At 35.9% G+C, this 23,923-nt stretch overlaps 1 protein-coding gene across 1 annotated transcript in view; it reads right to left on the reverse strand.

The window, feature by feature from the left end:
- Nucleotides 1–5,408: 5,408 nt before the first annotated feature.
- The window catches only part of LOC117327751 (palmitoleoyl-protein carboxylesterase notum1'-like), a 35,465-nt gene continuing 16,950 nt past the window's right edge, over nt 5,409–23,923 (reverse strand). The window contains exons 2-13 of the mRNA XM_033884880.1: nt 21,947–21,999; nt 19,939–20,040; nt 17,126–17,186; nt 16,268–16,320; nt 15,509–15,611; nt 15,190–15,378; nt 12,907–13,007; nt 11,841–12,012; nt 11,557–11,604; nt 10,163–10,270; nt 9,438–9,625; nt 5,409–8,315 (exon numbers count right to left, since the gene is read on the reverse strand). Of these exons, the coding sequence (XP_033740771.1) occupies nt 8,026–8,315; nt 9,438–9,625; nt 10,163–10,270; nt 11,557–11,604; nt 11,841–12,012; nt 12,907–13,007; nt 15,190–15,378; nt 15,509–15,611; nt 16,268–16,320; nt 17,126–17,186; nt 19,939–20,040; nt 21,947–21,999 (1,468 nt within the window). The 3' untranslated portion in view covers nt 5,409–8,025. The remainder of the gene's footprint in view (nt 8,316–9,437; nt 9,626–10,162; nt 10,271–11,556; nt 11,605–11,840; nt 12,013–12,906; nt 13,008–15,189; nt 15,379–15,508; nt 15,612–16,267; nt 16,321–17,125; nt 17,187–19,938; nt 20,041–21,946; nt 22,000–23,923) is intronic.

The raw sequence follows: 23,923 nt of genomic DNA on the forward strand, positions 1-23,923 counted from the left end.
GTCAAGTAAAAATAAATAGATGATGAATATTCATATTTATTGCATTTCAACCTGTGAAATTTCAAAAAACAAAAATTTTATTCTATAAAAGTGTTATATTTCACTAGTGAAAAATAACATTTTAAATATTTCCACTAGTGAAGAATATCACTTTTTGCTGATTTGCCGCGTCCGGGTGTCCGTGTTCAAACGGAAGAAAATATGTAAAAGAATCAGAGTAATCTCCGATAGTGACAGTGAATACAATGAATTAACTGGTACATACGTGCTGATATTCTATCACCAGGACAACAAAGTTAGCATGTCGGGACTATCCCCTCACAAGGCCTTCTAGATATACCATTTGAGACTGAGCACTCAACGCGTAGTAATCTGAGTTGTTTTGACGTGACTTTCATCAAATAATTATATTTTGAGAAGATTACGGCAACTTTCCTAAAGAATACATTCTGGAACTTTTTCTTCAGGTTGGTAAAGTAAATATGATAAAGTTATATGACACAACCAATATGATATTTAAGAGTGTGACGTTTCGATGACTACACTGTCACCTTCATCAGAGTAATGACCAATGGGAAGCGTACTAGCAGTGTCTGAGATGGTAAAAGAGATTCCATCTACTGTAAAGGAAGTTTCGTCTTTATCCTGATCCTATAGGATATAGTCTGTGGCGACGACATGTTTAGTGGAAATAGTGAAGAAGAAGGATTTTGGCTCCACAAATCAACACCGTATATACCGCCAACAGAATAAGTTCACATGGTTACGATAGATGACGGTACTATCAAAGTATTGGTCTACAGGAAAGACTCGCACGGACCAATACCTCAACTTTCGATCGCATCACCCCTAACAGCAGAAGTTTGGCGTCGTACGAACTTTGTTCAACAGATGTGAAACTATTGTCACAGAAGACCAAGACAAAAAACGAGTGCAAATCACATGTATAGCGCTGTCAAAAGTTGTGGTACCCCGACTAGGGAATCCAGAAAGTAAACGACGAGCTTAAGAGAAAGCAAAGAGAAGACTCTTGCACATCTACGAACAAGTGTTAAACTATTTTCGAACTTGGTGGCAATAGGATCATGATAAAGAATTCATATTTAGAAAATAATAGAAAATTGATTTTGATGTAGTTTTTTTAATTCGTACAGACTTTATTAGGATTGTCTAGTCATGAAAGCGGTAAACGTATGCGAACCTTAGCAATAGGACTCGTAAGCATAGAGGGAAGGTTTTTCGTTGAAAAATAAGTATTAAACAGAATATCTAACTGTGTCTCCAGTAATACCAAATATATTTCATTTGTTTGGATAGTATTTAAATATTTTTCACTCCGGATACGCACTCGTGAAAATTATTAAACTATTATCCACACTCGTGAAATTCATTTGGCATTACTGAAGACACTGTTAGATATTCTCTATATAATCACTTTTCCAAATACAATGTACATACAAGTGTATAACTTTCTGCTAAAAATGCATACTCTACACATGCTTCCGGTAATTGTCTTAAAAAGAGCTGCCACCCTAATTGAGGTAGCATAACTTATAAAATTAGTGTGAAACGGTGTGTGTAAGTAAAAAATCACATGATCAAAATAATATTTATATGTACACAAGAACATTTCCCTTCATGTTAGATGGACGATACTCATCAGAGGCTCAAAAATATTGAATGTTAAAAGCTCGACCACTATCGACACCATAGCATGGATTGCTTAAGAGCTGTTTAAATTAAGTAAGAGATTGATAATGATGAAATGCATTGCCAAGGTTTATACTCGGGTCAGTTTTAGTAGCACAATAAAGCATAGGTTATAGCTACCCTTCAGGAGACATGATTTGCCTCCGTTATTTTAGTGGCATATTACAATATCTGAATACTACTTCAGGCACTTCAGTATCAAGTGTAGAACGATTTCATATCATCACCATACTCCAATTGTGTCATGTTCGTTTACGTTGTAGTATTTATTTACATACTTTCGTATCGATTAGTATCGTAGCGTATCGCTTGGAAAACGAGTTAGGCCTCCTTTGTACCTAGGTGAATCTACCGACACATTATACTTTTTTTTCCTTATACACAATTTATGCCAATATTGTAATCTTTTATAATACCGGTTATTTCCAAGAAGGTAAGCTTGTTTGGTTATACTAATTCTAAAAAAAAAAAAAAAAAAAAAAAAAAAAAAAAAACCTCCCTTAAGCAACCAACACCCAAGATTTAATCATAGTTATTTTGTTCTGTTGGATAATTTGTCGTAAGAGGGCCTTCTTTTTTTCAATGGAAGAAAACAGCGACAAAAGTGCAATTGTACGCGAGTAACTCCAAGATGAAGTGCAATGTATATCGAGAATGATTTCGTTAGAAAGAAATTTGGTTGGCAAAACCTTTGTTGAGTTTGGTGACACAATCTACTGATGATAAGTTGTCTTAAAATGATAAAGCATGCCGGTTAGATTTCGCCATGAAGCTTGAAATAAAGGACACTACAGACTGCTTTGTAACGTCACGGGATACCGACATGATAGGGAAGCCATAATTTCAACTACGATTGACAAAACAAATGACAAAAAGGAATACAAACTATATACGTAGACGTGTTTTAAGAGAAATACTGTGAGTACAATATATACATGTATATTCTTATACTATATGTTGAGTACAATATATACATGTATATTCTTATACATGTACTATAAAATTTTCATAGAATAGTACGCTGTAATGTATGTCATGTCTCGGTGTGTAAATCACGTGTCTGTATGGCCAAGATAATTTTACCCTTTTTTATTTTGCTTTATTCTGTAACCGTGCATAATATTATTTATTAAATAAACGAATACTTGTTATCATGTAAATTTTTTTTTCTTACTGTTTAATGCTTATTTCCGACCATGTTATCAAGCACTTATTCGGCAAACGGCCGATGATACTCGGATATTTTGTCTCCGTATACCCACGGACACGGATAAGTCGAATATTTTGCTTCATCCCGTCGACTTCGACTTATCCGAGTTTTACTGTGCATGCATGAAAACTATTGAAAATGTTCAAGGAAAATAAGACCTAATATTCCATAAGTCTAAGTGTCTTCTGCTTTACCGACAACACACACCATACAGATCAAGGTCAAAGCTGAGTGAATTCACATTCTCAAAATGAGAAGTAGGGTGTCTAATACGAAACAATGAGGAATATAAAAAGCTCCATACCTCTCAAGGAAAAAGAATATTTCCAAATAAAACAATTTTGTTTAATCCCATTTTCTTCATCAACCTGTATCTCTCGACACCTTTTGTTGTCAATTTCTCCGTTACTAGCCGACGTCTCTAACGGATATCGTGATGATGCAAATAAGCCCTTTTAATATCGAAACAACTGGGAAATGTTATCACCGTAGATAGGTAAAGCAGGGGTGTTACTATCTAGAAATGGAAATTAACTAGCATCACGCTTATCACACTGCTTAGTTGTAAGATGTCCCTAATGGGATCGTTGTAAGTAATGGTCGAATCGAGCGACTGCAGTGTCCTTGACTTCCAGTTCTATAGGGTTTGTCGGATCGACACGGTCAGTAAAGTATTCTTGTTATCTAAAGGTAACATCGTCAGTGTACCTACATGTATATGTGAAATTGAAGGACTCTGCAACCTCGTATAAAAACAAAAGCAAATCGGCCAATAGGGGCAAAGGTTGTTCACATGTGCATGTCAATAGTCAGTTGGAAGATAAGGTCACTAAACTTACAAAGATGCTGTCGATCAGATATTCAATCAATTTCACGATTTTTTCTTAGGCGTATTTTCTATATCTCCGATACGTATGTTCACAGGTATGTACTTGCATTGCCGTTAACCTTTCATGACAAAAGAACAAAGGCGTTCCTTATAAGTTTGGAATGGGTAATGATGCTGTAGAGACTGGAGATGTGATGGTTTAATCCCTATTATAACCTTTCCATTTCTCGATAGTAACATAGCTACTTCTCTACAGTATTTGATAGTCGCGGTTTGTTATACACATGTAAATGTCATGACGTCGACTGGTGTCAGAAAATAAATACAACAATGAAGACTATGACAAAGATGTATGGTCGACATTGGGAAATATATCATTTCCTTTTGTGATATAAAGTTGGCCGTGGTCGATGCTCATTGCTCTGCATGAAGCTGTGTCAATCCGGTTTTTTGAGAATAAGTGATTAGAATTTGGCTTAGATTTATAAAGCTTGTGTCGTCGATGAGGGATACATAGAAACCAATCTTTTGCTTTTATTTTGCCTTGTTTGTACTAATGTTTAGGCAGAATTACGGCCTCTTTTATACAACAGTATTTTTGTATCGTTTTCATTTACAATTCAGTATATATGCATATTAACTTCATGTTCATGTTATTTTTGTATCGTATACTGTACACTGTTTTTTTAGTCAATTATGTCGTTTTTAATACCATAAAAATGTCTTTAGATGAAATTTATTCTCACCAGTTAATATCCCGGTAGATATGTCCGTTTGATTGTTTGGTCTGTTTAAAAGAAGATAGAACTTGGAGTTCTTTATACGTATATCATCTAATCTAGTCTAGTCTAAATAAACAGAGGATATACATTGTTTCCTGATGAATAACATATATATATTTATTCATGAGATTAAATGTGACTGTAAAGACACATTAAATATTCTTTTCATTGCATTTTTCTCACACTTACCGATGCCAGTTTTATTTTGTTTACTAATATAGTTCAACATATGGGACACAAGTTAAATAACATAACGTTAATAACTACAACACGTGTATCTCTTCAACAATTTATGGTCAACATTCTAGTATCAATATTTTACACTTTGGTTGTGGCATGAAGACTTAACTCTACGCGGTATCTAAGGTTGTGAATATTGTAGGACGACGTAATGACGTCGTTTGCGGACGGGTATGGAAGATGAATACCAACAAACCAAATTGTGATGTAAAGATCAAGGCCTGTGTTATATTTCCATCTATGTCACAGTCAGGAAATCCCCTTCTGTCTTTGTAGTACTTACTAACAGCTGACGTATAATATTTCCACTGCAAATGCTGTATTCTGATTGGTTAAAAGTGAGTGGTTAAAAGTGAGTGAAGAAATCAAAATTGTTATTTTCACTGTAGCAAAATTTCACCATAAAACCTTATATTTCACTGCAAAAAATGTAATTAATGAATATGGACGACCGTGTTTTATGTGAAATGATTACAGACCACACGAGGAAATATGACCTCGGGACCAACTTTTTCGTGTGAAAATGTAGTATTTTTGTACGACGTCATCAAAATAACTTTATTCATGTTGCATGATAAAACGTTAAAAAACAAGTCAATGGAAAAGGGGATATGCAAATAAAGATAAACTATTCAAAATTAATGTTTTTGCCTTTTATTTTATATTTTTACATTCGTATTAAACCTATGTTCAAATATACATCAAAATACAATATACAACAATATTGCAAAATAGTCTTTGCGATTTACAACAATAAAAACAAATCACTGTACAACCTGTTGTTATCGTGTAGTGTACAACATTTCTCAATTAAATTTACGAGTGAATAACCAGGAACGGTAAAACACAACAGCCTGTTACACGGAAACGACAAACTGTATTAAACAGGGAAATAAATGTATGTATTGGTCATAGATATATCAATAATTTATTGAACAGTTACTTCTACATTCCACTGAAAAAAATGCCTTCATTTTACAGAATGTTAGAGTATAACTAGTATCTCTTAAACGGATATTTTTATTTACTTTTATCTTTCAGATCTACATTTTAAAGTTATTAATAAATGCTGTGGTTTTTATTTTATGAATGTTGATTAAACCGACAGTAGTGTTTTTATGAAGTCCCTGATTCAAAAAACACTCAGCCAAAATTGACAATAGTAACAGTATGTGTTAAGGATCGATTCTTTTTCGACAAAAAATACAAAAAAAAAGATGCAGGAAATGAATCAAAATAACAATAAACTTATTACGTACCTCGTAATAAATAAATAACAAATGTTATATTTTACATAATTACAAAATATTCAAAGGTAAACTCTAATAGGAGTTATCTCTCTTAAGTAAAGTAAGTTTAAATCGATGTGCCCTACCTCAAAAAAGACATATATCTATATACATATAGTACTCTGTAAATAGAATTCTTTGAAATGACAACAGGTGTTATTTGGCGCCCTCGGATGGCTCAGGTGTGTTTATATGTAGAGGTAGGTTCGGTGAATCAGTCGAAATGGGCCTGCTATACACATTACTTAAACATTTATTGAACATTATTGTATCCTGTCGATGATAAACTAGAATGTTTGTTTTCATCATGTTTCCAATATTTGAAGACAGAACAAATAGTGGATTGATCTTTAGATGAAAAATGATCGCACAACATCTCACAACGTACATTGTATTTCTCGTTATAATGGATAAAGAAGCAGCAGAGCCTGTGTCCAGTACTGAACATTTCTCTACGTGCACTATAGGTGAGAACCGAGCACTGTTCAAAGCTTATTAAACAATTCATTGGCACAATGTTGCCATAATAACATTAACGTGGGTACCAAAATAATACCTTAGCTACAATAATACTATCGTATTTATCTTAATATCATTACTGTTATCATAATATTACCATGGTTGTCAAATATTATAATACTTCCATAGTCAATAAGTAATACGGTAGTTACCGTAATATTACCATGGTTACACTGGTATTACCTTGGTTACACTCATATGACCTTAGTTGCAATAATTGTACCGTCACAACCGTAACATTACTATACCAACCAAAATATTACCATGGTTACTCTCATATAATCATGGTAACATTCCTTTTACCACAGCTTGAATAAAGTTAGTATAGTTTAATTAAAGGTACCGTAATATTATTATAAATAGCCATACCACCAACACGTGACCTCCCAAACTACAGACCAAATATCAGTCACAGCGACTGAAAATTCATCGATGAAGTTTCTGTACAATGAATACGGTAATATTTACAAATACAACATGCAAAATATATCCCTGAATGTTCCGTACAATGTTTTGGAATCTTACAACCACCGGCCGACAGCGACGCTAAACAAAAGATACACCTTAATCTTGCCACCACCGGCCGACATTGACGCTAAACAAGATACATCTCAATCTTCCAACCACCAGCTGACAGTGGCACTTAATAATAGACACATCTTCATCTTACAACCATCGGCCAACAGTGACGCTTAACAGTCAGATCTTAATCTTTTAACCACTTGCAGACAAATCTTAATGTTAAACTATCGAACACGTTTATGGAAATATTCTGGCAACAAAAATTCGAGAACAAAACTAACCTCATCCCAAATATGTTCTTATATGAACTAACAAGCTTCCTACTGTTAAAGTCTATTGTCCCACAGGACATTTGGAAATTTGGTCACCTCCTACCTCGATATATTTAAATAATTCCCAATTTAGATATTTCTTTAAATTATAGGGTGAGTACTGTAATAAGAGCCAAGTTAGATTCGGGTTCTGAGAGATTTCGTCAACAGACCTGACACTTCTTCGGATGTTTGTTTAAACATGCCAATTATTTCCGGTCGTGAAAGATATGCATGATTCTGCCACTGTGGAGATTTGTCCCTAACAAAATATTTTCCATTTCTTGTAAATAAAATCCATATCTACCTCTACCAATAATATCACAACAACAAGTTATGTAAAGTTAATTAAGTTGACATTCTAGATATAATTTCGAACATCATACTATCTGTACAACAATAAGTTCATGGTAGAGTTGTCATGTTGTAGAGTAGGTATGTGGAATACTTGACCAACGAAGTCACAACGCTGAAAGGAACCAATGCACGCACCGAACACGTGCATGTACATGAGTAAGTCGTTGAATACCGTGTTGAGTACACACACATGGGTGATGATTATTTGTCAGACCCGTAGTTGTTCAAATAGAATATGATGAAGACACTTTGGCTACTAGGAGCTTTGATGTCGAAATGTATCGAGTAATAATTCCGATATGGTATCGATGTTCATTGAATTAAGCGCCGATTGATCAACGCCCAGAATTTCTGCAATACTAGCCCTGTCAATACCGGAAACGGCGAACAGTTTAAAGAAGTCCATCTCTTCTCCGGTAAAACGGTTCCGGAATGCTGGGCAAAACCCATTGCACCACTGAGGTAGGGGACACAACTCTATGAGGTGATGGCTGCAGTTGGCCATCTGTTTTGCTGAGCGTCCTGAACGACGTCTGCCGCGGTCCTCTGCAAGACATAATCGATGTAAATGTAATGATATACAATACTCAACAATACTCAACAATACTCAACATACGGGGCAAATCATAACACATCATTAACACGTGGGGAACATACCATATGAAATATACTCAGTATTAACACTTAAAGTGTACCCTGAATGATCACTGTCATGGTTACTTATCGTTAGATGAAGTGTTTAAATAAAGTACAGGCTGTGCTGTAAAGAAATTATGCGAAAATATTGTATCGTTTTCGAGATATGCGCAATTTCGTGGAATGCACACACACACGTACGCGAATGTCATTCATCCTAAACAGTGACCTATCTAGCTGTGACGTCACAAGTGTGTCATTTCTGCCATATTGTATATGGACAAATGAGACAGACGAAGCATGATATCATATATAACCAAGTAATACGTTGCGATATCACTGAATTTTAATATTTGGCTTTGACCTATATAATATATTGAAGAGCTTGGTTGTTTGTATTGATGATAGGGAAATTACTAGACATATTCGTGCATATTCCTGCCCCGTAAGCTTACAACTGTATACCTAGATCGAGGTTCATATCGATACCTGTTTAATCACCACATTGTCAAGGGAGAAAATTTTCTATTGATGTTGATTTTTGTAAGAGTGGTTTATATACTACTGTATAGATTGAATACACAGATAACAACAATATCAGAAATATTGATGTTCGAAGCTGTAATCTATGCCCTTGTCTTTACAGGTCTACGTCCGCCAACATGCTGGAGTCATGATGTCATTATATATATATTCACAGTAAATCTATTCTGGGTTAACACAAAACAACTTTTTCATCTTCCAGTCAACTACTAATATTCATACTAAATCAACAGCTAATAAGTGGGTTACGCTAACTCTTGTGACGTCACAGCTCGGAATCTATCTATAGAGACGTCCAGTCCCAGTGCTTGATTGGCTCTTGACGGACAGGTAAGAATAGTCAGTTGTTTCTGGCTTATATCTCGGGAAAGAGAAGACGGTTTTCAATGCAGGTTTTTTTTTAAACAAATTCACGGTCAAAATCATTCAGGATATAAACAATATAACGCCTCATGTCAAAATAAAGACAGATAATATTGATTTCCTTACTTTTATTGTTTTTCTTATTCCTTTTCTTTTTCTGACGCCTCCTCCTTTTCTTGTTTTTCCTTTTCCTATTCTTCCTTTTACGATTACGTCGTTTCTTTTCACGTCGTCGCTGTTTCCTCTTCTTACTGACGTTATTAGCCGCCGGCTCGTCCTTTAGCAGAGGATCAGTCAGTGCCCGCTGTCGTATCCTGGAGAGGAAGAGGCACAGCTCAATTATAAACCACCGACTTGACCACGTAAAATACATATATATGTCCACATACTAATATTTCTGGTATTTTCATTGACATAAAGTATATTATTATTACAAGCTACAAGAGAGCTATTTTTAGAGTAGAACATTAACAATACATTCATCATAAATATCTCTCTGTACGTGCAAAGTTGGAAACTATTAACATTCCTTTTCCCGTAAAACTTCATACATTTTTACTCCTTGAATATAACTTTCAGTACAGTACCTGTATGGTATGGTATCTGGGAGACATTATACACGATTGTGATATGTACGTGTTATTTCAGAAATCTGGGAGATATTGTACACGACTGTAATATGTACGTGTTATTTCAGGGGTCGATGAGACATTGTACACGACTGTGATATGTACGTGTTATTTCAGGGATGAGGTAGACATTGTACACGAATGTGATATGAACGTGTTATTTCAGGGATCTGAGGGATATTGGACATGATTGTTTTTCGGCGTTTGTAATATGATATGTACCTGTTATTCCTGGTAGCAGAGAGACATTTCTCGCCGTCAAAACTATTCTCCCAGCAGTAAATAGATTGGGCTAAATTGACCCCGTCTACAGAAACAGACTGCCAGGTACTGAAAAAGAAAAACATGTTTTAAATATATCTAGTTATATATTTAACGTCTAAATATGAACTAACACCTCCACATTGACTGCCAGGCACATATAATTCGTCTCCATTCATCTCAAAACATTGTATTTACATAACGGAATGAACAAAACACACAGTGAGCATGAGTGCAGACTCCACACGTACTTTGGCATGTTAATTTAGGCGTTCAGATCTATTGCCAATACCCGTTGTGAGGCTGTTAATTAAATACCTGCACGGATTGTAGACTATACATTGTTTAAAGGTAATCTTATTTGAACTTCTTTGAACATTCCGAAAATATTTATGTGTCCTAAGTGAATGAGTTTGTTTGGAATGACTACAGAGATTCTTATTTAGTGGCCAAGGAATGTGACACTATTCTCGGGGTTTAGTTTGGTATTGTTTAAACAGGAAGGTTATTCTCGAGGTTTAGTTTTGTATTGTCTAACCAGGACGGTTATTCTCGAAGTTTAAGCTTGTATTGTTTAAACAGGACGGTTATTCTCGAGGTTTAGTTTTGTATTGTTTAACTAGGACGGTTATTCTCAAGGTTTAGTTTTGTATTGTCTAACCAGGACGGTTATTCTCGAGGTTTAGTTTTGTATTGTTTAAACAGGACGGTTATTCTCGAGGTTTAGTTTTGTATTATCTAACTAGGACGGCTATTCTCGAGGTTTAGTTTTGTATTGTTTAAACAGGACGGTTATTCTCGAGGTTTAGTTTTGTATTATCTAACTAGGACGGCTATTTTCGAGGTTTAGTTTTGTATTGTCTAACCAGGACGGCTATTTTCGAGGTTTAGTTTTGTATTGTTTAATCAAGGCGGCTACTCTCGGGGTTAAGTTTTGTATTGTTTAACAAGGACGACTATTCTCGAGGTTAGGTTTTGTATTGTTTTAATAATAAGGCTATTGTCGTCAGCACATCCTATATATTTGGTACAAGTACGTTTCGTGCTAAAATAATAGTTTTTACATGACAGAGATTTATGAGGATTATCGTCAGGAAGAAAAACCATTGAGTATTACCCTAAGTTAGAGAGATATAAATGAGGATTTGAACAGTATTTTCTTTTAGTGAGAAATATATTAGGAACCTGAAGTTGAATAAGATTTCAGATTATTTCAACTAAGCCTTGAATAAGACAACGCACTCACTCAACACCGTCGTACCAAAACACACTTGTTATACTCTCAAGTATGCCACACAGAACTCTCCACTACACAGATTTGTACTATACTGAATGTCTAGAGAGCTCAAACTCACCTTTTCTGTAGTAACTCATGGGAGAGACAGGCTGGCGCAAATACAGCCCTGAAATACAACATCATAGCTTGATTATTATATTGTTTAATAAGTACACACACAATAGCCTTACGTAGTCAACACTTTTATTCCACAAAGATAAATCATAATTAAACAACACAGCCGTGAAGCTAATTTACTCTGGTGGCATTTACCGTCCTCTTAAGGCTGATAAAACTGGAAGAGTCCATTTAGCAAGAATTCGAGTTTCTTTATTCTATGTTTTCAATTCTCAAATGACTTACGTGACATTTTGTAAAGTGCTTTTGACATGTTCCCCAAGATTATGCAGGTACTCCCATTGCCCCCTGGAGAAGACCGTGTTGCCTCGATTCATGGCGAGCTGTGATTGGTCAATGAGGTTATTGACTGTGATCTGGGCTTCATCAAATAAGTACTGAACGATGAATATGGGAGCTACAATAACATAATAAATACATGAGGTATGCAATATAAACAACATGTACTCTAGGTACATAAAGGTATAAACATAAACAACATGTATTATATGTTTATCAGGTATTCAATATAAAAAAACGTACTCTATGTGCGTGATGTATACAAAATAAACAACATGTACTTTACGTACATGATGTATACAAAATAAACAACATATGCTTTATGTGCACGAGGTATATAATGTAAACAACATGTACTCTTGGTGCATGAGGTATACAATATAAACAACATGTAATCTATGTGCACGAGGTATATAATGTAAACAACATGTACTCTTGGTGCATGAGGTACATAATGTAAACAACATGCACTCTATGTGCATGAGATATACAATATAAACAACATGTACGCTAGGTGCATCAGGTATACAAAATAAACAACATTGATCCATCGTTGAGACAGAATAATAACCATGTTTTGCAAACATGACGCAATGTTCTAACAAAACAGAATCGGGAACATTCACAAAGCATAAGAGCTATTATTTGACGTACATGACCATCTGACCTAGTTTTAGTTATGTTAATAAAAACGACCCAGATCTTGGTAGAATGATCCCCCTTCTCATACTGCTTAGTTGACTAGCCTACTTGATGCTAGTTTTAAATGTTAAGTAGAAAATTTAACTTATTAAGTTTAAGGTTGCCCCAATTTTCGGAGTTTCGTTTATCCTTAAACTAAAGTAACATTTACAGTACTTTAATTAAATTTGACCTACTTTTCAGTGTCGGGTATATCTTATGATTTAAGTAACATTTTCAGTGTAATGGTTAAGGTTGACGTACTTTTCAATGTTGGGTATATCTGAAGATTTAAGTAACATTTTCAGTGTAATGGTAAAGGTTGACGTACTTTTCAATGTTGGGTATATCCTATAGCCGAAGTAACATTTCCAGTGCTCAGATTCAGGGTACTGTGCTTTACAGGCATCCGGAACTTGGCCCTTCCACAAACTGAAATGGTAAGCGGATTATCAGTAGAGTACACAACACAAATGTCTCTGATCTTAATCAATCGCTGTCACCTGTTTCGTATTCTTACGCATATTGTCAGGAAAACTCATAGGATAAAACACATAAATTAAACTGCAGCAGCCCAGAGATATATATCTATATATGTCTCTGAGCATCCAAAGGTCTTTATTCGTTTTAATATTCGATTATTAATCATTGCATGCTTGGATATATCGCTCGAGATATTTAAACAAATGGAATGTTATGAAAAAAACGATAACAAGATATCATTAATTAGATTCGTGGGATTTACTTAATTATATTATCGAGTATCAAGACTTTTCGTTTGAAGCTATAACACAAGTCCCCTTCCACACCGTCGTTGACAGATAGCTTCGCCCTCTTATATTTCTATTTTTCTAGGCCACACTGTAACGAGACCCTGTATAAGGATTTATACCAAGTTATATCAGTTCTAACGATTTTCTGTCAGAATCAAAATGTGTTCCGCCATTTTCATCCCCCTTGCTAATCATCCCCGGAGATATCACAGAGGAGAAGTACTTTAAATAGAGTAATTTCATGCAGTCAGCTTTCCGATTAAATGTCACCAAGCTATAATTTCCAACTCGTCACCGGACGGTAATTCCGGATTTTATTCCTTTCATCATTCTAATTCAGATTCTAATCAGAGACCAGCTATACTACAATCCGGAATTTTCTCGTTATTTTTTCTAGCGCTTTGTTATCAAAAACAAAAACTATCACGTATTTATTACACGAAATTAAAGAGTGTCACTCGGGCCTGATATTGTTTATGTAAACGAGGGCCGTGTGCTGTGACAGGTAAGCTTGACGCCCTCAAACTGTCACCCTTATTGGTATTTAGTCTACACTACTTCTCAGGATGAGTTTATTATAGAATCGAAATAGGTTGGTTTCCGTTCCGTTAGCGAACAATTCCAAAGCATTTTCAGAATATTTTTTTATTCCAAATTAATTCATTTTATTATTTTTTTCTCGTGTTAGCTGGTTGAAACAGAATTGGCAACAGAACTGGCAACAGAAAGGGAAAAAATCAATATACTACAAGGAATATAACGATTATACTTTACTGTGCGTTTTGGTTGAAATCTAATTATTGGTTACCGTTCTTCAAATACTTTTTTTCTGATTGAATGGATATTAGATATATTTAATACACATACTGCTGCCCGATTAAGCTGGCAATGCGAGTATAAGTCTATATCGGTGACAATCGTGGGCCTATTTACCAAGTGAAGGCAACAGGAGCAGATCAAAGTGACGGTATGCCTGTCCGATGGGCCATTGGTAAGGTAAGGGTCCTCATATAAAGGCGATTTTATAGGGAAATAAAAACTGACGGTTTAGCGATGCGGGATACTTCAAACGGGGCGGTGGTTGTGTATCGCCGTAACCCATTGTCCCTCAATCGGCATACCACAAACCTACCTTACCAATAATTATTAGTAAACAGAAAATTGATATTTCACTTTGTCCTCCGAGTGTAGAGTCACACAGATCAAACTGGCCAAACTATTTGGATAATAGTTGTGTCCTTTCAGAACTCATTTGACAGTGACGTTTGAAAATGTCACGGTCGATCGTTGATCGTGGTGTTTTAACGACGATCAAAGGTAACAACCTACCAAACACACCTGTGAAAATGATTAAATCTTATATCTATGAATTTGACCACTTTGATTAAAACACTTTTCTTGTTTTTCTCACATTCAGCACACGTTTGGCACTTTGCTGTTTTCTGGTTTTCAGGGTATCGACACAATTTCAAGTTATCAATCCAATGAAGCACAGTGATGCAGGTCAATGACAACATGTACCACAAACAATTCACCGTGAAGATAAACAAGTATATGTTTACAAAACACATCGCCATGACAAGAAAGCCCTGACAGAGGCAAATCAACAACTCCCTTTAGATCTAACAACCTATATTGGGAATCAGATCAACAAATTAAGGAAAGAATAACTTCGTGTACATCGAAATAAGTATCATTTAAAGGAAGAGCGACCTTTTCATCTGGTGTAGAACTGTCCGGAAAATGTGTTTTTATTATTACAAATTATGTCGTTATTACAGGCTGCTGTGAAAATGCTTCTGATTTTATTTGGTTTTAATTAAATGTTTGTTGTGACGTACTTTATCCCCCGTTTGATGCCGTCGGCTGGAGCACACGAGAACGGTTCTGTACATTCTCTTGCGTGGTACTGAGGGGTGTCCACAAACCAGCCCGAGTCGGCAATTCCTCTGACCTCCACTGCAGGCGCCAGCTTGGACATGAGGTCAGCTACGCGGTCCAGGTTGGTCAGAACTCCTGTACCACCAGCACTGGAAATATACAAACAATAAAGAGAATGAAAGTAAATCCCCAATACAATACAATGTCAGTTGTTATTGAGAAAGTCTACATATAAAATATCGCGTTTCTGAGGGTTTAGAATATCAGAAAAGTAATTACCTGCTTCCCGCCAGCATCAACCTGCGGGCGCGCTGAAGCCCTTTGGGGATCAGTTCTCGTATCACAGCTTCTACGATGTATGATCCAAGAAATGCGTACCCTTCTGAAAGTAGGAAATATATAATACATAATATACAGATGATAACTGACACAGCGCATTACGATATGAACAATATGATTGTCGAGTTGTATTAAAGGCAATATAAACGCCCGCTGTATTACAGGAAATATCATGTACCGCTTTCGCTTTTTATCTGGGTACAAATCGTCTTACTCCAGATATGCTGTGTCAGGTTGGTTGAAAATGCCTTAATGTTATTACATTAGACCTGAAACGATACCGAACATTCCGACAGATTTCGAAAAAAGAGTGATTAAATATTATATCTGTATTGACTGTGTCTACTTATTCAATTTCTAGTTTATTTATCGAAAGTTTATTCGATTCAGTCCAAAATTGATACAATATGACATTTTTAATGGGAATGAATACAGTCACTGCTAAACTCTCATCCAAATGAGAATAAAATTCAGTGTGACCTGCATTGTTCGTTCATATTAATCTTGTGTTCGCATCTATTTCGGGTCATAAAAACTTCAACTGGAAACGGAACTTACTAACTTTACATAATGACCCTACAGCGCAGATGTAAATATGTTATAAATGACAGACTGTGTAAGGTAGACTTCCAATGTCCTCAAGTGTTACAAGACGACGGATCCTTGATTGACAGATAGAATAGATATAAATAAACATACCCGAGCTCCTGGAAGTGCCAGTCCAGGAATCACTTGAGCAGTAGGGCACCACACTGAAAACATAAGTATACATCAACTAAATGTACCACAAATGTGAAAACGGGAATAACGACAACAAAATGAATTAATCCTGCGATAAAGATCATATTATGAAGTATTTAATATAAAATTGTTGGCAGTATTTCCATATTCACGAAATAACGATATTGAACTACATATTGGGAAGTGTAATTCATGAAATACACGACTAAGACCAAAATGCAATATATTTCATGAATTACACTTAAGAACAATTGTAAATTATTGTTTTACAATTTCTTTGTTTCCGTCTTTCAATAGAATACTGACATACACATAGAAACTACTATCTTAGTATTGATGATTTAGCCAAAGAGGCTATTAGAACGATGAATAAATAACCTGCAAAGTCCATCATTTTCACGGTAAACATTTTGATGGTATGTTGTCTTTAAATCAACCTGTCATTTTTCCTTTAAAGATTTAAAACTAGAGCACTACACTACACCAGTCGCTTATCTCGATCTTTACTTTTAACATAACCAATTGATATAGAACGATTAAGCGTTATGAGTGCTTTGTAATTACCTTTTGAGAATTTTCTATTTCTAGATAGTTACACACGTTCTTCCTAACTACGGCATTTGAATACCACAGCTGATATTCAGGGGCTTGTTTTCAATATCAATTACCATGTAGAGATGTCGGCTACTTGTATGATTTTGATATTTGGTAAATTAAAATGATGCTGCGCCTTATTCTGTCATTCGATCACTTTGGCATCAGTTGGGGAGTCTAGGTCTTGAAGACAATTGTACGAGACAATGTAGGCTAACTTACACAATATTGGCGTTAAAATAGTAAGGATTTTCTTTTGGATCCCAGGAAAGGATGCCAGTACCTGAAATAAAACCAATTACAGATTCATTAAAAACAAAGAAAAAAAGATGTTTAAATCGTGATAAGCGTGCGTTCGACATCCTGCTACCTACTTCATCGTAAAGGCAATGTGCAGATAGAAAAAAAAATCGGATATCTTTCATTGTATTTGTGATTAAATTTTAAAAGACGTGTTTCATTGGATCAGCTAAACACACCGAACTGACACAAGATTCCAAACGATTAACAAACAACCGCATGGCCAATAAAACAGTACCAGAAATAGCAGTCGTGTAGATCTGTTGAGTAAATATTCATATCTCACATAAAACAATTATATTATCAGATAATGTTACATCCGCTGATGAGGCTGTGAGGAACACGATTTGGGGAAGATACAGTAGTTATACAACACACACCTTCGGTCGTGTTGTCTGTAACGCGCGCATACTAGAGACCACGGCTGTTATTTTACAGACAGCAGAAAACGTGTTTGTGGGCAAATTAAAGTTTCAAATAAAGAAACATTTTAATTAGTGTGAGTTGTGTGGAGAGCACATGCATGTGTTTCTGGGCGGCCCAAACAGCACCAGTATTGGAGGCTGATGGCCACACAGCACGAGCGGACTTTAGCAAGTCTTAAAGGTTGGATACCGATCTACACCGTCATAGCGTCTAATTTCGCTACAAGTCATATGCCCGGGTGCAAACTAACTGGAAATACCTCTGTCAATTAAAGAAAAGAGCCTCTTGCATCCGATCCTTTTGGATGATATTTATGCAATAAGTTTAAAATCAAATGTTAACAAAATCGAATACTAGTACTATTGATCAGGTACTCACTAGTCCGTGAAAATGCCAATATTAGAACTCAGTGTATTACTGTTTAGTCTAATACAATACCTGTTATCTTTATAAATACAATACCTGTTATCTTTATAAATACAATACCTGTTATCTTTATAAATACAATACCTGTTATCTTTAACAACTGATTGATTGCGAGGAAACCCAAAGGAGATATAAAAATTTCAGGTAATATCAAATCGTTATAAACAATATCACGGTTAATATCACACCAGTCTTTAAACTTGAACTGTTAAAATCACATTCCTCAACGCGCGCTATAGAATACAACACTCACAACTTCCGGTGATACGTCACGAGTAACAATGATTCTGCCACGGTAGTGACGGGTGAAATCCGGAAGTAGTGAGTGTCCGGTATATAGATATTCAGACGTGTATGTTTGTCTGTTTATGGTACAGATGGTACCGGTACCACAGACTGATAAGTGCTATATTTTGGAGGGGTTTGCCAGGTAGTGCTTGTTACAGAGACAAGGCAACATAGCAATCACACACAACAAAAACACACCGCTCAGATTTATCGCCTGATGTTCTTAGTATATAACAATCACATTACACAAAAAATCCTGGTGTTTTAACTTATCTTATGTTCAGCAAAAGTATTTACATGTACCGACAACTGTTTGTTTACAGGATTCGGGGAGGGGAGTCTCATTATCACATCACTTCTACGACCCTTTTTCTCAAAAGAATACCTTTCTTCGCTATGGGCCTTTGATGTTCAGGATTTTCGGAATTCCTATCCATTCTTCGATGATAAGAAGAGTGTATAATCTTAGTTGAATGTTTGTGACGACTGTTTTGTCTTCGAACAAAACCTCTGGGTTGGAGATTATGCCTAATGACTTGTACAGTTGTTAGAGGGAGGTTCCCGACAATAATTAGCACTCAATTAGCGTTCTCTTTCCGCATTACCACTCGGGCCAACTACGCGATTATACCTAGAGTACGGCGAGTGTGCTAACATGAAATAATAGTCTTCACACCCGGACTGACCACAACTTTCTGCTGACCGATCGCTGCGATGGTCAAGACTCAAAACAGTGCTGGGATAAAGGAGTCATGCTGTCCATTTAGCAAGAATCGAAACTAGTTTTGTGCAACCACTTCCCTTCGCCCCGTGGGGGCGATTCGAGGTGACTTTATCGTCACACCTTGTGGGACTCTGTAACCGTGGATTACTCACTGATTAGGATTATCTGCTGCTGATCAGCATGTGTTCCGATTTCTTTCCCTCCTTCCATTCGAATTTAGTTTTACACCGAGAAACGGTTCACCCGCCCGTAACCACATATACTACACTGCCGGTGGTCGTGACTAGGTGGGCAGGATCACTAATTATCACAGCAGAATACAAGTACCAGGAGACACAACTTTTACAGAAAACTATGCGTTCCATTTTTTTTTTATATATTCGTAACTATTCTTAATAAAACTGAAATAATTAAGTTGGTGTTTGTTTTTGTTTGACAAAATTATGACACATGCCTATCGTTTAATGTCCAGTGTGTCATGTCGTTCGCTTAGTATTTTCCGCGTTCGCTTTTTATGACAGTAAACTATTGGGTTATTACAATAGAGAACAATATAATAATGAACTTATTGTTTTTTAGTGAAATGTTCTATAGGTATTGTACCAAGATTCGCCATTTTTATATATGTGATGTTTTTGAAGTCTTGTACGATTTTTTTTATTTAATACAGGCCCTCTGTAGATACCGAAGTTCTTCTAAAACGTGACCGAAAGTCTGAAAAAAGTGTCGGGAAGGAATCTACATTTTGTCTGCGTAAACATATCCGAATGATTCTAACGTGAGAAAGTGTCTTGATACCGAAATGACATCACAAACGGTGTCTGGAGGAATTAGGCATGGTGTTTGTCATTTGGACTTAAAATTAACTCACCTGCTCTGATTTCCGGCCAGTCCAGTGAACTCATCAGTGACCTCATATGCTTGCTTTCCCATCTCAGCTGACAACTCGGTCTGTCAAAACAGTACCAGCCCCCTATGAGGAGAGGTTAGACATATAATTAGTCATTTCATATATGCCAATGGAAAATGACACATTAGGCAGAGTTGTGACACATATCCTCATAAATATACTTTTACAACTACATTATAATACACAATTTAAAATTAGTCGTTCACCTCCAGTTTTTCACGTGGTCAATTCAGTACACGTTATGGGAAATTCTGGTGTCCTGCACCTTGTGATCACAAAATACAAACTGAATGATGACGCCCTGTGTTCAATATAAGACACAGTATCTAAGGCTCATACAGATTTCTGAATTTGTTCTCGTTTGATAATATTACAGCATCTTTACGAATATAAAACTATGACATAATGGATTGATATAAAAAACGAAGTTATCACAAAATTATTATAAGCTTCATGTCAACTTCATCGACGTCTTCAGCTAGCGACGCTGATCCGACCGATTAAACACGGAATCTTTTTCAAACGAAATGTTCTTCGAATCATTACCTCCTACGGACAGGGAGACTTTTATTTATGAATTCAAACTTTTTGTTCTGAAAATAACGTAAACCCAGTCGATAGGACATAACAATTTCAGTAGAAAACTCTACTTAAAAGACTAGAAGTAAGCATTTAAATCCCGTCATATCATATATCAATGCGCGATAACAACTTTTATTCAAAACCATCAAACTAGTTAAAAAACAACGATAACAAATTTATCGTCGCTATAACTTTTCTAAAATAAATAAAAAAGTTAAATTTGTATTCAACCCACTATATGTACTGGTCGCTTATGACGACACGCGGAACTACATAATTATGCCGGAAATACCGGCTTTTCTGGGAAGTGGATTTGCTGGTACCAAAACTATTCATTCGACTGTATACTAGCATCTGGTAACAGTTCAATGCTGAAATTATCAGTGTCTGTAGACGTCATTCGTAAAACACAATATACACAGCGTCTGATGACGTCATTTCTATTACATAAGATAGACAGCGTTTGAAAACGTCATTTGTACAACACAATATACACAGCGTTTGATGACGTCATTTAAATAACATGAGATAAACAGCGTCTGAAGACTTAATTTGTGTAACATTAGATACACAATGTTTGATAAAATAATTAATTGAATAAATAAACATCTCTGTCATTTGTAAAGAACACAAGGTGTGATGACGCCATCTCTATTTCATAAAACAAAATACACAAAACCTACGGAGGTTATGTGAACGACAAAAGTTATGACGTCATATGCTAAGATTACATAATGTTTTCGGACGTGATTTGCTGACGTGCCTTACAACCGATCCAGACAATAAGATATGCGAACACATGATTTATCAAAGTTATGTTTTGTCATTTCAGACACACGTACCGAAAATTTAAAATTTCCATCCGTCGCTATGAATTCCCGAGTCTGCCTTCATGTTTTATCTAAAGAAAATGTCTATGATCTTTTTTCTCCAGTAAATTTGCATTTTACAGATGAAAGCTTAGCCCAGGGCAAAATAAAGTGTTTGTTTTTGTCTCCGTTGTAAGCGTGCGTAATAAGTTGACTAGGGGATCTTTGTCAATGTCCCTAATCATATGACTTAACCTAAATGTAATTGGATGGTTTATACGTACACTTGTAATAGGTCGACTTACTCAGTATGTATAATTAGTCGACTTACTTTATTCTTATTTGAATTATACGTAACTTGTTGACTTAATCGTATGTAATTAGTCGACTTATACATATATAACTTGTTGACTTACTATGTAATTACAGGTGTAGTTGATTTACTCCGTAATCAGTTAAAATATCTGTAAGGACTAAGGTTATTAGTTGACGTTCGGATGTCTCTGCTCTTTACATAATTAGCTGTCAAAGAAATCGGAGGTGCAGCTGATATCTTAACATATTTTTTTTGTACATACCTTCAAGGAAGACGATCCATCTCTTGCTCCCGTAAGATTTTCGAATGTAATACCTGGAAATAATTTAAAATAATGAATATATGTAAAATACAAAATACGAGTTTGTTTGTTTATGTATATAAGTGATGATAGGGCATGTGGATGACATAACAACAAGCATGCGTTTGTGAATGGACGCCCTAGCGTTGCCGTAGTAGGCCGAACTGTCAATCACTCGGCGCGAGCCTGACCCTGGGGTCCAACACTACACAAATGCTTGATTGCTAAAAACGTTCCGCGATTTATCATTATTACTGTTGGAGTGGTTTGTGTATTTTTTTGAGTCTACAACGAGATCCGATTTCAGTTATTTCCTTGTTCTTTAAGAAGCTTGATACGCGAGCAAGTGAAGGGGTTTCTTTGTTTCTATACATGTATATTACTGACAACGCTGTCCTAGTGATGAACCTTCTATAACAATGGAGCAAAACGCTTACAACAGGAGCTTTTTGTGTCCCTTGACAACAGTTTTCATAAAAAGGCAACTTCATGTGTCTCTTGACAACCGTCTTCGTACAACATTAACTCTTGGTATCTCATACAGCAGAAAGTTTTTTGTCTCATACAACAGCATTTTTTTTTGTGGACGAAAAAAAAAAACAAACAACAAACAATTGTCGTGTTTCTCGACAAATGTCGTCATGCAACAGTGATTTTTTTAAAGTCTTTTGAGAACCTCCATAATAAAAAAAATCAGCGCCAGATGAAAAATATAGCGTGTTAAGTGTTATTATAGAGCAAAGAATTGGATGATAAATTGTATTTCAATTAGAATCTGAAGGTGATTTCATTCACATTCGTTCCGATCTTATTTTATATTGCTTTGTAGAAACATAATAACTTACAGAGTATAGAGATAAAACAGTATTCCAAATATATAACTGTACACAGACCACACAGGAAACAAACATGCTTCTTCGTTCACGTCACGCTTGTATTCTTACGTCACTCACAGTTCAAAGGATCCGTCATACCCTATATAGGTATTGACAGAGAAATATCCAATAGTTTACGCGGGAGACAACTTAGTACCTGACAGGAGACAACATATCTTATCATTACATAAATCTAAATTGTACGGACACTAATCGATGTACTTTTCTTTTTCTTTCTTTTTTTTCAGTAAAAAAATAGATAGCGACGCAAGAATGCGCTATACACTACTTCCGGTAGACTGTAATCCCCGGAATGTTGTATGGCATGTAAATGGCTTGTAACAGGACGAGACGGGCTCTGAATGTCAGTGTTTTACAAAATTTGAAAGTGTATTTTCTCGGAAATTGCCACAAAATGGTCGTTAATCAAGCAGCTATAAGCTTCACGTCTGAGATACAAGCATGCAACACCTAACACGGGGTTTGTAGTATAACCGTGACTGGGAGGGAGCGGGTCAGTCACAGATCTACAGAGGTTAGTCACAGCTCTGAAACACCTAACTCTGGGAAGAGATATCCTTACTCTAGGAATAGCCCAATTCGCAGATGTGAATGCTATCATCAGAATCCTCTTTAACACTCATATTTATCGGTTATTAATTTGTAATGCGTATGAACCGCGAGGAAATGCCAAGCGCGATGTTCGTACTCCCAAAGCATGCTTGTCTCTCGGAAGTAACTTAAAATGGCCGAGATTGACTAATAACTAAATAAAGAGTGGTATGCGTTGTTTTCTAAGATGTTAACTAATTGTCACTGAAAAAAGATAACGGCCGTTTGTAATACTTTCTACGTGTATTCCAACAATCAACAGAAACAAATATTGCTTCAATAAGAACAAACGAGTTCCGGTCAACAAACGAACATCCGCAACGGTCCGTGTTACAAACGTTGGCAGGGGGGCCGCAAGGGACCGTATAACAAAGGTAGGCACAAGGGACCATATTACAAAGGTTGGCACAAGGGACCGCATTACAAAGGTTGGCACAAGGGACCGCATTAC

This window comes from Pecten maximus, chromosome 5, assembly GCF_902652985.1.
Source record: "Pecten maximus chromosome 5, xPecMax1.1, whole genome shotgun sequence".
NCBI classification, from domain to species: Eukaryota; Metazoa; Mollusca; class Bivalvia; order Pectinida; family Pectinidae; genus Pecten; species Pecten maximus.